The sequence below is a fragment of the Prionailurus viverrinus genome, chromosome B4, assembly GCF_022837055.1.
Source record: "Prionailurus viverrinus isolate Anna chromosome B4, UM_Priviv_1.0, whole genome shotgun sequence".
Lineage (NCBI taxonomy): Eukaryota > Metazoa > Chordata > Mammalia > Carnivora > Felidae > Prionailurus > Prionailurus viverrinus.
Genome location: NC_062567.1, coordinates 8130021 through 8144797, shown reverse-complemented (window position 1 = coordinate 8144797; position 14777 = coordinate 8130021). Strand labels below are relative to the sequence as shown.

The window sequence follows — 14777 nt, the reverse complement described above, 5'->3', positions numbered from 1 at the left end:
AACTAATCACAAAACATTCACATAGATAGCCCCAAAAGGCATCCGGGCCAGGGGCTGGGTGCAAAAACGCAATAGTTCCTACCATCTAACAATTCAGGTAACTCTGTGAATTGGGGGATGGGTTAAAAAAAAAAAAGCCCTGCCTTTCTCTTAATATTGCTAATTTCCAGGGTAGAACAAGTCAACTTTGCTTCTTTGTATCTGATTTCTAACCAAGACCCCTTAGCCAAATTCAATATCATTCTTGACTAAGGCCTTGACTAAGGCACCCTGGATCTGAATCTCCTAAAGATGAGTACCCTGGTGTTGTACTAATTGTGTTGATCTTTGGTTTCCATGACAGCATTCAACTGGATATCTGGGCAATTTGAGATGGCACCCTTTGTGTTTCCCTCTTGTTCCACCTCTTCGGATTCAAAGGTCACACTCAGATTTTAAAGGAATATGGATACCACTGTTGGTGACTACTAACCATATCTGACCCCAAATTTAAAACGGGGTAACCAGGGAGGCTTACTGTTCCTAGTGAACTAGATGTTTCTCTAGAGATGCCTCCCTACGTCACATACCGATATCACTGCAGTATAAGGAAGACCTTCCTCTTTCTGCAGGAGTGGTGTAACCCAGCTGGTTATTGACAATCAGATGGACACTCCCACCAATTCTGAAATGTGGGAGATTAGACAGCGTAAATGTTTCGGGAACAATCCCCTGACCACAGAAAGAAGCATCACCGTGAACCTAAATCATAGAGGAGAAAACAAGAAAATGAACATAAGAGGTGGAGAAATTTATGTATCCAGTTTGGAATAAATTGTTTTCAAATAATAACAGGAATAAAAACAACCACGTTCTCACTGCTCTCCTGCCCTCCTAAAAATCTGCTGGTTGCATACAGGACTTTCTAGGATGGTTAGGCTGATCTCAAGTTGGTTTCAAAGCCCCTTTACCTCTTGTGGCCACTGCCAATTGATCTATTCTTTCACCCCCACATTGTCACTTGCATGCATCACTTCTAATATACCTATCAACATTCTAGAACATACAGCAGCACCACAGAAGGAAGGACTACCAGCAGTATTGAAGGAAAATCAGCTCCAGTACAGTTTTCATGAAAACAGCTTGCAAGACATGAGGAATAGTGCATAGCTTTGAACTCTCTCTCTCTTCCCCAATCATCCTGCCCCTGAAAAGAGACGGTGCACAGCTCACATCACCTAATCCCCACTGGCTGTGTTGGCCACACCATGAACACAAAGAGGTGGGGGGAGGGAGATACGACAGCAAAGACAGGAGGCATGGGGGAAAGTATATCACAGGTAATTTGAGGAAACAACAAAATACTATCACACAACATCTGAAATGTGCTATTCTCCCAGCACATCTGAAGTCTGTTAGATCACGACATCATCACAAAACCTGATAGATGGAAAGTAGTAGATAAAAGGGGAGATCATTTTCACAGAAGTTGAAAGCAAATAACAAGGGAATTATAGATCTTAGAAGATCTTAGAAGAAGATATGAGTTCTACTGACTTCAGGCTACAAGGTGATTATCTGTGACATCAACATGTTATACACCTTAAATTGACATAATGCTGTTGTCAAATATATTGCAATAAAAAATTAAATAAAAGTCTAGTATCATAAACAGTCAAAATGCTGAACTAAAGAATAAAAGTGGCGCCTGGGTGGCTCAATCGGTTAAGTGTCTGACTTTGGCTCAGGTCATGATCTCACAGTTTGCGAGTTCAAGCCCTGCATCAGGCTCTGCACTGACAGCTTGCAGCCTGCTTCAGATTCTGTGTCTCCCTCTTCTTCTGCCCCTTCTCCGCTTGTACTCTGTCTCTCTCTCTCTCTCTAAAAAATAAACAAACATTTAAGAATAAGTAACCTGCGGGGCCCGGGTGGCTCAGTCGCTCGAGCGTCCAACTGTTTTTTGTTTTTTTTTTGTTACTTTTTTAAAGTTTATTTATTTATTTTGAGAGAGAGAGAGCACGCGCGCCCGTGCATGAGTGGGGGAAGGGCAGAGAAAGAGAATCCCAAGCAGGCTCCATACTGTTAGCACGGAGCCTGATGCAGGGCTCAAACTCACAAAAACTATGAGATCATGACCTGAGCCCCAAACCAAGAATCAGACGCTTAACTGACTGAGCCACCCAGGCACCCCTAGCATCCAACTCTTGATTTTGGCTCCGCTCATGATCCCAGGGTCAGGTTCCTCACTGAGTGTGTAGGATGCTTAAGATTCTCTCTCTCTCTCCTTCTGCCCCTCTCTCCTGCTCGCACTGTCTCTCTCACTCTCTCTAAAATAAAATAATTAGTAATAATAAATAAAATAATATGATATGTCCTAACTGAAGGTAACCACTGGGCTCTAATAAGAATAGAAGTAAAAGACCTAAATATAAATGAAGAATACCTCGAAGTACATTTTTTAAAAGGACATTGACAATGTCCTTAAAATAGTCATTTTTTTTAATGTAAGTAGAATATTTTGGCTAAGAAAGGAAGCACTCCTTGGCTTTAGTGAAATTTCCAGGTCTCGCCTTCGTTTGGCTAGGGTGTATAGGGATGACTCCCATTTTGGAGTTATCTATACCTACTAATAACACACCCTTCTATTATCTCCACAGCATTAATCCCCTCAACAACCAGGTGGGGGCCGGGTAAGGAAGTCACTACTGTCCTTTTTTACAGAGGAGGAAACCAAGGCTCACAAAGAGTGTATACTTCACATTGGACTACACCCCGGGCCTTCTGTGTTTTTTCTACTTATGTCTCCATCCCTCCAAGCCTTTCTCCTGGATCAAGGAAGTTGTTATGTCCATGTTCTCATTTAATTCTCAGAACACGATGAGGAATATAACACACTCCCATTTTTCTATGAGATTCAGAGAACTACCATAACAGAACCAAGCACACCAAGCCAGAAAGCAGCAAAGCCAGGATTTGAACTCATCTTCTTGGTTCCACAGTCTTTGCCTCTTCTATACCATGCTACACTGTCAAGTCCAACCCTTAGCCACGAGGGCCAGGGGCTCCTGGCATCTGAGCACTCCTTCTTGCCCGTGGGATTTCTTGGGGGTAATGATATAAGAGGAGTTCATCGGGGTGCCTGGGTGGCTCAGTCAGCTAAGTGTCCGACTCTTGATTTTGGCTCAGGATGTGATCTCATGGTCTTGAGATGGATCCCTGAGTTGGGCTCCCAGCTGAGCGTGGTGCCTGCTTGGGACTCCCTCTCTCTCTTTTTTTCTCTCTCTCTCCCTCTGCCCCTCCCCTGCTCACCTGTGCATGCGCTCTCGCTCTCTCTCTCTCTCTCTCTCAGAAAAAAAGAAAAAAGGAAAGAATTTCAGTAAAGCAAGGAAGATGTGTACTTCTTCTGCTCCTTTACAAAAATGTTACACTAGAGACATCAATAAGAACATAACATCTGGTGTCAACTATACTCAAAGAAAAAAATCAAGGTGGCTCAGTCACCTTGATTCTGGCTCAAGTCATGATCTCACAGTTGTGAGATCTAGTCCCAAGCTGGCCATGGAGCCTGCTTAAGATTCTCTCTCCCCCTCTCTCTGCCCCTCCCCTGCTCACCCATGCATGCACACATGTACTCTCTCTCTCTCTCAAAAAAAAAAAATTTTTTTTTTAAGTAACATAACATCTGCTCATAACTTGCATCATTTTATCCTGGTCTTCAGATTCACGGCACTAAGGCACACAGGTATCATCTGTTAATTTTATTTTCTTCTTAAATCAGAAGAGAAACCACTCCACTATGCTGCGTATAGCTTTTTGGGAGTGAGGGTCCATAAACACAAACAAATGCTGGATGAGGTGGAAGCTACATAGCCAAAGATGGCAAGGGGGTTTGGACACACACAGATCACAGATGACAATCTACTTTCACCAGGTTTGGGACCAAAATAAACAGAAGAGGTCAGGCAGAAAAAGTAGCATCCAGAATCTCACCCACCATGATTTTATAGGTTCCAAATTTAGAGTTCCCACAAGAAATCAGCACAGCAGGACAAGTACAGACACAGCAGGGCAAGTGATTTGGGAACACAAAATAGACAAAAGAGGGAAGTTTCCTATCACTTTGAAGAAAATGTTGGGGTGCCAGCATGGCTCAGTCACTTAAGTGTCTGATTTTGGCTCAGGTTATAATCTCGCGGTTTGTGAGTTTGAGCCCCGCGTTGGGTTCTATGATGACAGCTTGGAGCCTGGAGCCTGCTTTGAATTCTGTCTCCTTCTCTCTGTGCTCCTCCCCCACTCTCTCTCTCTCTCTTTCTCAAAAATAAAAAAAGTGTCATTTTCATCTCTTGTTTCTGAAGTCCATGTTAAGACTTGCTAATGTGAATGACTAAAATATTTTACAGTATCGTGAATTAAGTCGAGCAAAAGGTAGAGAATGGCTAACAATGTAGGATTTCCATTTTGAAAAACTATGTCATTGTCAAATGCAATGCTGCATACCCTCAATTTACTTACTACAAGTTTCTGGCCCATGAAAAATTAACATGAATAAGATAAAGTTGTTATTTGTATATGCAGCCAAATATTCTCCTGCTTTACAGATGTACCTATTTCTATAGGGTTTAGAGACTCAGCCACTGATACCGAGAATTAATTACTGCCCGGTAGTTAAAGGTTCATATTTAAATGAATACTCATAGGGGAAAAAAAAATGTGATCCACAGTCTGAACATCTAGGCTGTCAGGTTACAAAAAACTGAAACAAGAGCCACACTAATGAGATGTACGGGTTGCCTTAATGCCAAAGACCTTCATTTTAAAACAAACAAGCAAGCTAACAAACTAAATCCAGACTCTTACAGCCTTGATACATATATGGATACTATGTAGTTTCCTAGAGGGCCATATTTTCAGAGAAGTTCTGACATTTGTCCTCTGAAAAGCATCAGGGATACTAGTCAATACCCCCCGAAATAACTCATAAGAGAGAAATAAACACAGTGAAATCTCAGTCTAAAGTCAGTTGCCTTGAGATGAGACCTCATATCTGCTGTTAATTTTAAAAACAAGCCCGGAATCTTCTTTTACCAAAAGTTCATCTCAATTTCATCTTGGATGTCTACCATCCCCTTTCAGAACTACCAACCTGGGCTTCCCTTCTTCCCGGTCTCCCCACCCTCTGGCCTCACTTCCTGAAGCTACAAGTACCTGTAAGCAAATGACTTTGTCCCCAGGCTGAGCCGAACTGTCTGGAGCGTAGTCCCCGTCCTGTCTAGACTGCTGCCTTCCCCGAGTCTTCCCAACAGCCACGGGGTTGACAGCTTCCAGGTGCGAGGGGTTTGGCAGCATCGTCACATGGAGGGGATGGTGCGCGCCGAAGTCCAGGTCAACCGAGGAGGTCAAGTGAGATAGGACATCACCGGTGGCTGAAACATCTTCTGGAAATTCACTTAAGCCTCGCATTTTACGGAACATCAGCTATTATGAATAAACATATAAGAAAAAAATGTCTTTTATAACAATGGACAGCAGGGAAGAGATGGCTAGTTTAAATCATACAATTAAAAAATAATTTAAAAAACATTTTCTGTACATGCTTGTGTATTATTACCATGTATTAAGCAAACTTTTAACTGCTCAAATGCACAGAACTATTTGAAGATCTTCATAATCAAATGAAGTACCAACAGTTTTTGCTTTGGTTTGCTTTATTTTTTTTAATTCTTTTTACTTATTTTTGAGCGAGCACAAGCAGAGGAGGGGCAGAGAGAGGGGGACAGAGGATCAGAAGCAGGCTCTGCACTGACAGCAGAAAGCCGAACATGGGGTTTGAACTCAGGAACCGTGAGATCATGACCTGAGGTGAAGTCAGGCACCCAACCAACTGAGCCACCCAGATGCCCCTATTTATTTATTTAGAGAGAAAGAGAGAGAGAGAGAGAGAGCAGGGGAAGGGCAGAGAGAGGGAGAGAGAGAGAATCCCAAGCGGGCTCCTCACCCGATCTCACAAACTGTGAGATCACACATGACCTGAGCCGAGATCAAGAGCCAAACACCTAACCGACTGAGCCACCCAGGCACCCCTGAAGTAACAACACTTTCAGAAGAGCCTAACATGACAGACGTGTAGATGATAAGTTAGACATGTAGATGATAAGTTAGGCAGTAAAATGTTAGATAGTAAGTCACCTCTACCTTGCCATAAGCAAAATAATTTTCTCTTGAATACACCTGTTAGAATATATTTTCCAAAAGAATTTTGTATGAATCTTGTTAAAGGTACACAGGAAAATGGCAGAATAGAACTTAATCCCATTTAGACACAAGATAACATGCACTGATCAGCTCAAATCACACCTAAAAAAACCTCTACTGTCTGATTCTCAAAGGACTTCTTTGCATACATTCTCTGACTTCATTTTCATAGTCTACCACAAGATACATGTTACTACCCATTTTAAAAATGCACAAGCTAGGAGTTAAGATGGCAGAGGAGGAGGGTGACCCCAAGTTTGCCTCCTCCCTGGAATAGCTAGATAAATATGAAATTATTCTGAACACCCAAGAAATCAACTAGAAGTTTTAGAGAACAAAGCTGAACATCTACAGACAGAAAAAAGTGATCCATGGAATAATTCAAGAAAAAATTTGAAAAGAAAAAAATTAAATATTTATGATTTTACATTTAATATTTATTTATTTTTGAGAGAGAGACAGACAGAGTGTGAGCAGGGCAGGTGCAGAGAGAGGAGACACAGAATCTGAAGCAGGCTCCAGGCTCCGAGCTGTCAGCACAGAGCCCAATGCAGGGCTCAAACTCCTGGACCGTGAAACCATGACCTGAGCTGAAGTCGGACGTTCAACCGACTGAGCCACCCGGGTGCCCCTTTATGATTTTACATTTTAAAAAATGCACAAACAAGAGAAATTAACTAAATTGTTAAAGGTCCTTGGCTGCTAAGTAACAAAGCTGGGTCTCAAGCCAAGACAGTTACCAAAGACAACATGTTATTCTCAATTATCCAAATGGTTTGAGTGACCCAAAAGCTTCTTACTGACCAATTTACAAACAGGAACACCCATACTCACACAGTGTGGGTACATATGTGTTTCTCACAAATGCACTCATTTATAATTCAGCATCTTGGAGTCATTTTTTTGTGATGTTTTTGGGAATGCAATTTTTGGCTTAGGGATTTCTGCATGTGTTTAAGCACATCTGTCAATCACTTTATTTTGTCATCGTCTGCCTTTTCTAAAGTCTCCGTCTTTTAAAAGCAGATTATCAATCTCTCAGCATCAGAAAAACTGAGGTATGAGTAGTAGTGGTAAAGCTGGGCCCCAAACATGGCGTCACGTATACTTTCCAATGATGTAATGATGACACATCCTTCCATGGGCTCCATTCACTCCATTAACTTTCACAGTCCCTTTAACACTTATAATTACTTTTACTCTTCTGGCCCAGATCAGTGCTGAGGTTGATCCACACACAATGGCCACAATCTTATTAAATTACAAGTCATTCTGATGTTCCTGGCCATCAAATCTGCAATCCTGACTCACAAGTCTGTTTAGAGACCGATAGAGCAGCTGAGTTAGGCGAAAAAAGAACACCAAGATCCAATTACCTACAGAACCACTCATGTGAGTGGTCTCCCAGGATGGCAATAATACTAATGTATTATTAGTTTTAGTACAATATGTTAAGTATAAACTCTGCAAATAAATGGAAGGTAAAATTGACTCCTTGGAAGGTGAAATTGTAAATAATTGCACAGATCTTAATGTTTGAGCAATTTTTATTAAATTGGTAAAGCGTGCTTCAAAGAACAGAGATAATTTCAAAGAAATTATCTATTAATATCATCCTTGAGAAAACAAACTTTTACTTTCCCTGAGAGAAGAAAGAATCCATATAAGACTACACAGAAAATCAACCCAAATACCATATCTATCAGCAGTGTTAGGTTCCATCAATTAATTAAGCTACCTCCTGGACCAATGGCTGAGATGTTTACTCAGGCTTCTAGAAGGAATTACCAGCATCGTCGGTTCTATCCTGTTACAGTCAATTGTACATCATAGAAAGTACCTTACCTCCGGAGGGAATTGCAGAAGGCCTGTCAATAAATTAAGCCTCCCTCTATGGGGCATGCCAATAATAACATCAGTTATCCCACTGTAGGCTGCCATTTTCAGCAACTCATGGAAAAAGCCCATCATGCTTTCAGCTCCTTCGCCTCCATACCGCTTCACTGTAGCAAACTTGGTGGCCAAAAAGTGGTCAAACTCCTATGGAAAGACACATGTATCATGTCAGACACATTTGTGGCGGGAAGATAACCAACTACTTCGGTCAAAATCAGACACATTCGTGTGTATTGTAGGAAGACCCCACACTGCTTCGAGTGACCGCAGCCGTGCCCCTTCACAACACACCCCAGAGACAGATGTAACTAATCCAGAACGTGGCTGGAAAGCCTAAAGGACAGCAGGCAGCAGTCAGATTGCAGAGAAAACCACCCGAGTGGTGGAATAACTTACCCCAAGAGGGATCCTCTTAGAATGTGTTCCTCTAGAGTAGGGGCTGGGCCTTAGGGGTCTGCCCCTCCTAGCCCTTGAGTTTTAGTACCAGGCTCTACAGTACTATTTTGTCAAGGCCGCAAATGACCCAACTATCCAAATTACTGGGAATAGTTTCCTTGTCATCTTGACACGCCTGAGTCCTGATCATAGCCTTGACAGACTCAGGTCTATTAATCTGCACCAAGAGTCTCTTCCATGCATCGTTCTTTTTTTGATCACTCCAGGTCATAAAAAGAGAAGCAAGGTCTTAAGGGCTTTTTAGTCTTTTACAGAGTGAATAGGCAATTATATAAAAAGTATATATTTTGACTCAGTTGTTTGGGGTTCTACTTTTTCCTACTTAGAACAAAGTGGTGTGTGTTCTATTAGCTAGTGTGTTGATGCAATGAGGTAAATAGGGGTAAGTAAATGATTTAATTCCCTCTCTTCAATATTGATATATCTTTGTAGAAAAAGAGCCATCCTATTCCATTGATGTTAGCTGGTACTTTTATACCTGAGATTCTAGCATTAGTTTTGACAGATGTTTTCGCTCTTCTGTGGTAAAGGTCTCTTTTTTCAGTTCCTGAAACCGTTTGGCAAACCAGTCTTTCTCCTCCTGGCTCTCAAGTTGGGAGGTTTCAATAGAAATTTGCCCACAGTAGATCTGGTTGAGATAGGCTAATATTTCCTCAAGAGAGGCCTCCTCCTTCTCCATGTTCAACAATCCTACAAAAATGAAATCATAGGGATCGTTTTAAAAAGCAATCAACCATGTAATTAATTATAGAACATACCAAAATAATTATTTCAATTCAGAGCATTTTGTTTTGGATAAGTTGGGTCATCATCAATGGCTACCTAGATTTTTCTAAAGACAAAACTAAAAATATGGTCAAAGGCCACAAAATAGTCAGACTAGGAGAGAGAATACCAGTCTTTCTCCACAAGGACAGAGCCATGCCACTTTATGCCAAATTTTGATTCTATTGTAATTTCAAACTAAAAATGGAAAGTTAACACTCAACTGCTTTATAGCTACAGATCAGATATTCTACCTTTATCTGAAACATCTCCCCAAATGTTTAACTCTTATATTAATACCTACAAAGTAATGTCTACCATTGAACAGTTGGCCTAAATGTTATTAATATTGATAGCAAAGCAACATTTTAAGGTAAAGGGAAATCTACCTGAACCTTGGTCAACCAAAGGAGAGCACTGTTAAGTGTATCAATAGTTCAGCACCAAATCAATGATCAGTCATTTGCCTTAACCTACAACATGACTTTTAACAAACCAACATTTACTTTATTATTGCTTATGGTTTCTTACAATAACTTTAGCTCTTTGATACTGATTGACCATTCAAGTTATAAAAATTGTTTTGCATATCACTTGGCTTCTCTGCCCCACATTTTAATCTATAAAACAGGAACACCTCAGGAGGTAGTTGTTAAAATTAAATAAGGTAGGAGGGTGCCTGGGTGGCTCAGTCAGTTAAGCGTCTGACTTTGGCTCAGGTCATGATCTTGCAGTTCGTGGGTTTGACCCTGTGTTAGGCTCGGTGCTGACAGCTCAGAGCCTGAAGCCTGTTTTGGATTCTGTGTCTCCCTCTTTCTCTACCCCTCTCCCCCCTTCATGCTCTGTCTCTCAAAAATGAATAAATGTTAAAAATTTTTGAAAAAAAAGATTAAATGAGATAGGAAATAACCTAATGTCCACTGATGGGATAAACAAAATGTGATATACCCATACTGTTGCAGACTATGACTCTGGAGTTCTCTCTTGTCCAGCAAGAGAGTGGACACAGAATTGAATACGAGAGAGGCTAATGTCCAGAAGGAGACAAGAGCCCTGAACACATGTTTCATCTCGTATTTATTGAGCTCTCAAGATCTTACACATGTGTTGTACATGAGGAAATAATCAGATAGTAATCAATAACTTGTGTGTGGGGGTGCCTGGGTGGCTCAGCCAGTTGAGCGGCTCAGGTCATGATCTCACAGCTTGTGAGTTCAAGCCCCATGTCGGGCTCTGTGCTGACAGCTCGGAGTCTGGAGCCTGCTTCAGATTCTCTCTCTCTCTCTCTCTCTCTCTCTCTCTCTCTCTCTCTCTCCCTCTCTCTCTCTCTGCCCCTCCCCTACTCATGCTCTGTCTCTCACTCTCAAAAATAAATAAACGTTTAAAAAAAAATAACTTGTGTGTGTAAGAAGCAAAGGGTCTGCCTGGGAAGGGGGGGACAAGTGGTGTTTGTGATCAAAACAAATCTGGTATATTGGTACCAGATGGAAAGTAGTTTCCTGCAGGTGATATAACAAGTTACTTGTGATCCCATTATAATACCTTGCTAACTAACCTTGGGCGCTTTCACCCAGTGGTGGCAGCTTTCTGACCTAAGCTTTCTTAACCCATTTACGTAAGTATAAGGAATTCTTGAACCTATTTCCCCACACCATATGACAGAATAGTGCTCAGCCACATAAAGGAATAAAGTACCAGTTTATGCTGCAGTATGGATGAAACTTGGAAACATTACACTAAATGTAAAAAGCCAGACCCAAAAGGCCACATACTGTGACTTCATTTATACAGCATGTCAAGAATAGGCAAATCTATAGAAACAGAAAGTAGATTAGTGGTTGCCAGGGGTTGAGGAGAAGGCAGAATGGGGAGTGAGTAAGTAAGTTTACTAGGCACAAGATTTCCTTTTGGGGTGATGAAAATGTTCTGGAACTAAACTGATGATTGCATAACATTGTGGCTATATGAAATGTCACTGAATTGTATACTTTAAAATGGTTAGAGTGGAGGGCGCCTGGCTGGCTCAAGCGGTACAGTGTGAAACTCTTGATCTCGGGGTTATGAGTTCGAGCCCCACGTTGGGCACAGAAATTACTTAAGGGGCGCCTGGGTGGCTCAGTCAGTTAAGCGTCCGACTTCGACTCAGGTCACGATCTCGCAGTCCGTGAGTTCGAGCCCTGCGTCGGGCTCTGGGCTGATGGCTCGGAGCCTGGAGCCTGCTTCCGATTCTGTGTCTCCCTCTCTCTCTGCCCCTCCCCTGTTCATGCTCTGTCTCTCTCTGTCTCAAAAATAAATAAACATTAAAAAAAAAATTTTTTTTTAAATAAAACACTAAACTTTCCATTCCTGAAGGGCCATTTAAATTATGATGGAATAGATTTTGTCTCCAAGCCCCCCAAGTGAGAATTGCCTAGCTGAGTCCAGGCAGATTCTAGAACTGCGAGATAATAAAATTGTTGTACCCTTAGAAGTTACTGCATTTTGTAGTGGTTTATTACACTGCAATAAATTACCAGAACAGTACTAATTGATGTATATACCAGAATTTGACATTGCCCAAAAATAACTTCAAAAAAAAATGACATTACAGGGGTCATCTGAGTGGTTTAGTTGGAAAAGTACGTGACTCTCAATCTCGGGGTTGTGAGTTTGAGCCCCGTGTTGGGTATAGAGATTACTTAAACATACAATCTTTAAAAAATAGTAATAATAAAATAAAATAAAATAAATAAGTAAAATAAAAAAATGGCATGAGATAGGAGCCCAGGATGCTGCCTGGTTATCTAGCCCCCATTTTTTTTTAAGTTCCCAAGCTGGGAAATAAAACAGGAAGGGAGAGCTGGATTGTCACCTTACCTCTGCCACTTCCTAGCTACGAGTTACTTAAGTTCTCTGAGTTTCTGTTTCCCTGTCTGCAAAATAAAGATGGCAGTAACTTCTTAGGGAGTAGGTATGGGAATGCATTGACAAAACAGATGTAAAGTGTCTGGTCCATAATGGGTGTCCAGCTTTTTAAAAATTATTATTTCAGGGCTTGCAATTTTTTATTCATTTTTTTAAAGTTTTTGGTTGTTTTTTTTTTTAGAAATGTTTATTTGTTTTTGAGAGAGAGAGAGGTAGAGAGCAAGCAGGGGAGGGGCAGAGAGAGAGGGAGACAGAATCCCATGCCATTGGCACAGAGTCCGGATGTGGGGCTTGAACTCACAAACCATGAGATGATGATCTGAGACGAAACCAAGAGACGGACACTTAACTGACTGAGCCACCCAAGCGACCCTTATTACATTTAAAAAATAGTTTTCTTTTGTAGTAAGAATGCTGAACGTAAGATCTGTTCTCTTAGCAAAGTTTTAAGTATGCAATACAGTATTAACTAGAGCCCCTAGAATTTATTTATCTTTCATAATTGAAACTCTGTACCTTTTGACCACCATTTCCCTATTTCCGCTTCTTCCCAGACCCTGCAAACCACTATCTAAGTTTGACCATTTTATCATTTTTCTTAAATATGGAAGGCTTCACGAATTTGCGTGTCATCCTTGTGCAGGCACCATGCTGATCCTCTCTGTGTCGTTCCGATTTTAGTATTTGTGCTGATGAAGCGAGCATAAGTTTGACGATCTTAGATTCCTCATATAGTGGGATCAATCATGCAGTGCCTGTCCTTTTGTGACTGGTTTTATTTCACTTAGTGTAATGCCTCGAGGTTCATCCATGTTGTCACAAATGGAAGGATTTCCTTCTTTTTTTTTAAAAAAAAAATTTTTTTTTTAACGTTTATTTATTTTTGAGACAGAGAGAGACAGAGCATGAACGGGGGAGGGTCAGAGAGAGAGGGAGACACAGAATCCGAAGCAGGCTCCAGGCTCCGAGCCATCAGCACAGAGCCTGACGCGGGGCTCGAACTCACAGACCACGAGATCATAACCTGAGCCGAAGTCGGATGCTTAACCGATTGAGCCACCCAGGCGCCCCAGGATTTCTTTATTTTTTAAGGCTGAGCAATATTCTGTTCCATATACCACATTCTTTTTTTTTTTTTATCTTTTTTTTTTTTAAGTAGGGCCTATGCCCAATGTGGGGCTTGAACTCACAACTCCAAGATCAAGAGTCACATGCTCTAGCAACTGAGCCAGCCAGGTGCTCTCATACTGCATTTTCTTTATTCATTTATCCATTGATAGACATTTAAGTGTTTTCATATTTTTTGCTATGGTAATAATGCCACAGTACATAAAAGTACAGATAACTCTTTAAGACCCTGATTTCAATTTCTTTGGATAAATACTCAGAAGTGGGATTCCTAGATCACATAGGATTTCTATTTTTAATTTTTTGAGGAGTATCCGTACTATTTTCCACAGTAGCTACACCTACTTGCATTCCCACCAACAGTGCATGAGGTTTTCTCTACATCCTCACCAACACTTGTTATCTTGTGTCCCAGCCATTCTGGCAGATGTGAAGTGATACCTAATTGCAGCTTTGATTTGCATTTCTCTGATGCTCGGTGATGGTGAATACCTTTTCATGTACTTGTTGGCCATTTAGTTGTTTGTTTGTTTTAATGTTTTTATTTCTTTTTTGAGAGAGAGACAGACAGAGAGAGAGACAGAGTACAAGTGGGGGAGGGGCAGAGGGAGAGGGAGAGGGAGACAAAATCTGAAGTAGGCTCCAGGCTCTGAGCCATCAGCATGGAGCCCCGTGAGGGGCTCAAACACACGAACCATGGGATCATGACCTGGGCCGAAGTCTTAACCAACTGAGCCACCCACGCATCCCACCTGTTGGCCATATGTATGTCTTCTTTGGTAAATGTTTTTAAACTTAGAGGAAATGAACCCTATTGAAAGACTATTCTAGAACCTCAAGACCAGTCCTCTTAGGACTTGAATGTGCCCCTCACGGTCAACTCACGCTCCGTGGAAGCCTCAGCTCCAGTGGGCATGTGAGTTCTTCAAGAACAGAGAAAGGAGCCATACTGCATCTTGGCAGCTAACCGTTACATGTAGAGTCTAGTGTTGATGGGCTTTACCTGTGGTATTAAAAGGTCCCTGTAGGGTCTGCACAAGAGCTTGGACTTCGGGCACATTCTCCGGCAAGGCTTGTCCAGTGAAGAGGGGGTTGATTTTGGCAGCTTTATGACCATGTTCACAGTATACGGTCACCAATCTGGCAAGGCCATGATCAACTAATTCAAGGGGAAAATAAAACAATACAAACAATTTAGAACATGCCCCCAAACTAAAAAAAAAACCAGTTTTTCAAAGAAGCCTTTGTGGCCTTGGACACTTTTAATGCATTCCTTCTACCTACCACATCTCAGGTTTATAGACTATCAGAATCCAGGGAAACACACTTAACTTTTTTTTAATGTTTATTTTTGAGAGAGAGAGAGAGCACGAGTTGGGGAGGGGCAGAGAGAGAGA

General features: G+C 41.4%; 1 protein-coding gene and 1 non-coding gene across 3 annotated transcripts in view; both read right to left on the bottom strand.

Annotated features, from left to right (window-relative positions):
* Window positions 1–14777, bottom strand: part of DHTKD1 (dehydrogenase E1 and transketolase domain containing 1) — a 51624-nt gene that overhangs the window by 22598 nt on the left and 14249 nt on the right. For both annotated transcript variants that reach the window (XM_047868027.1, XM_047868028.1), the window contains exons 2-6: window positions 14384–14539; window positions 9062–9273; window positions 8077–8271; window positions 5185–5454; window positions 570–741 (exon numbers count right to left, since the gene is read on the bottom strand). In XM_047868027.1, coding sequence (XP_047723983.1) covers window positions 570–741; window positions 5185–5454; window positions 8077–8271; window positions 9062–9273; window positions 14384–14539 — 1005 coding nt within the window. The remainder of the gene's footprint in view (window positions 1–569; window positions 742–5184; window positions 5455–8076; window positions 8272–9061; window positions 9274–14383; window positions 14540–14777) is intronic.
* LOC125171382 (U6 spliceosomal RNA) lies at window positions 12851–12957 on the bottom strand. The gene has a single exon (XR_007154299.1). It is a non-coding gene; the product is annotated as a U6 spliceosomal RNA (small nuclear RNA).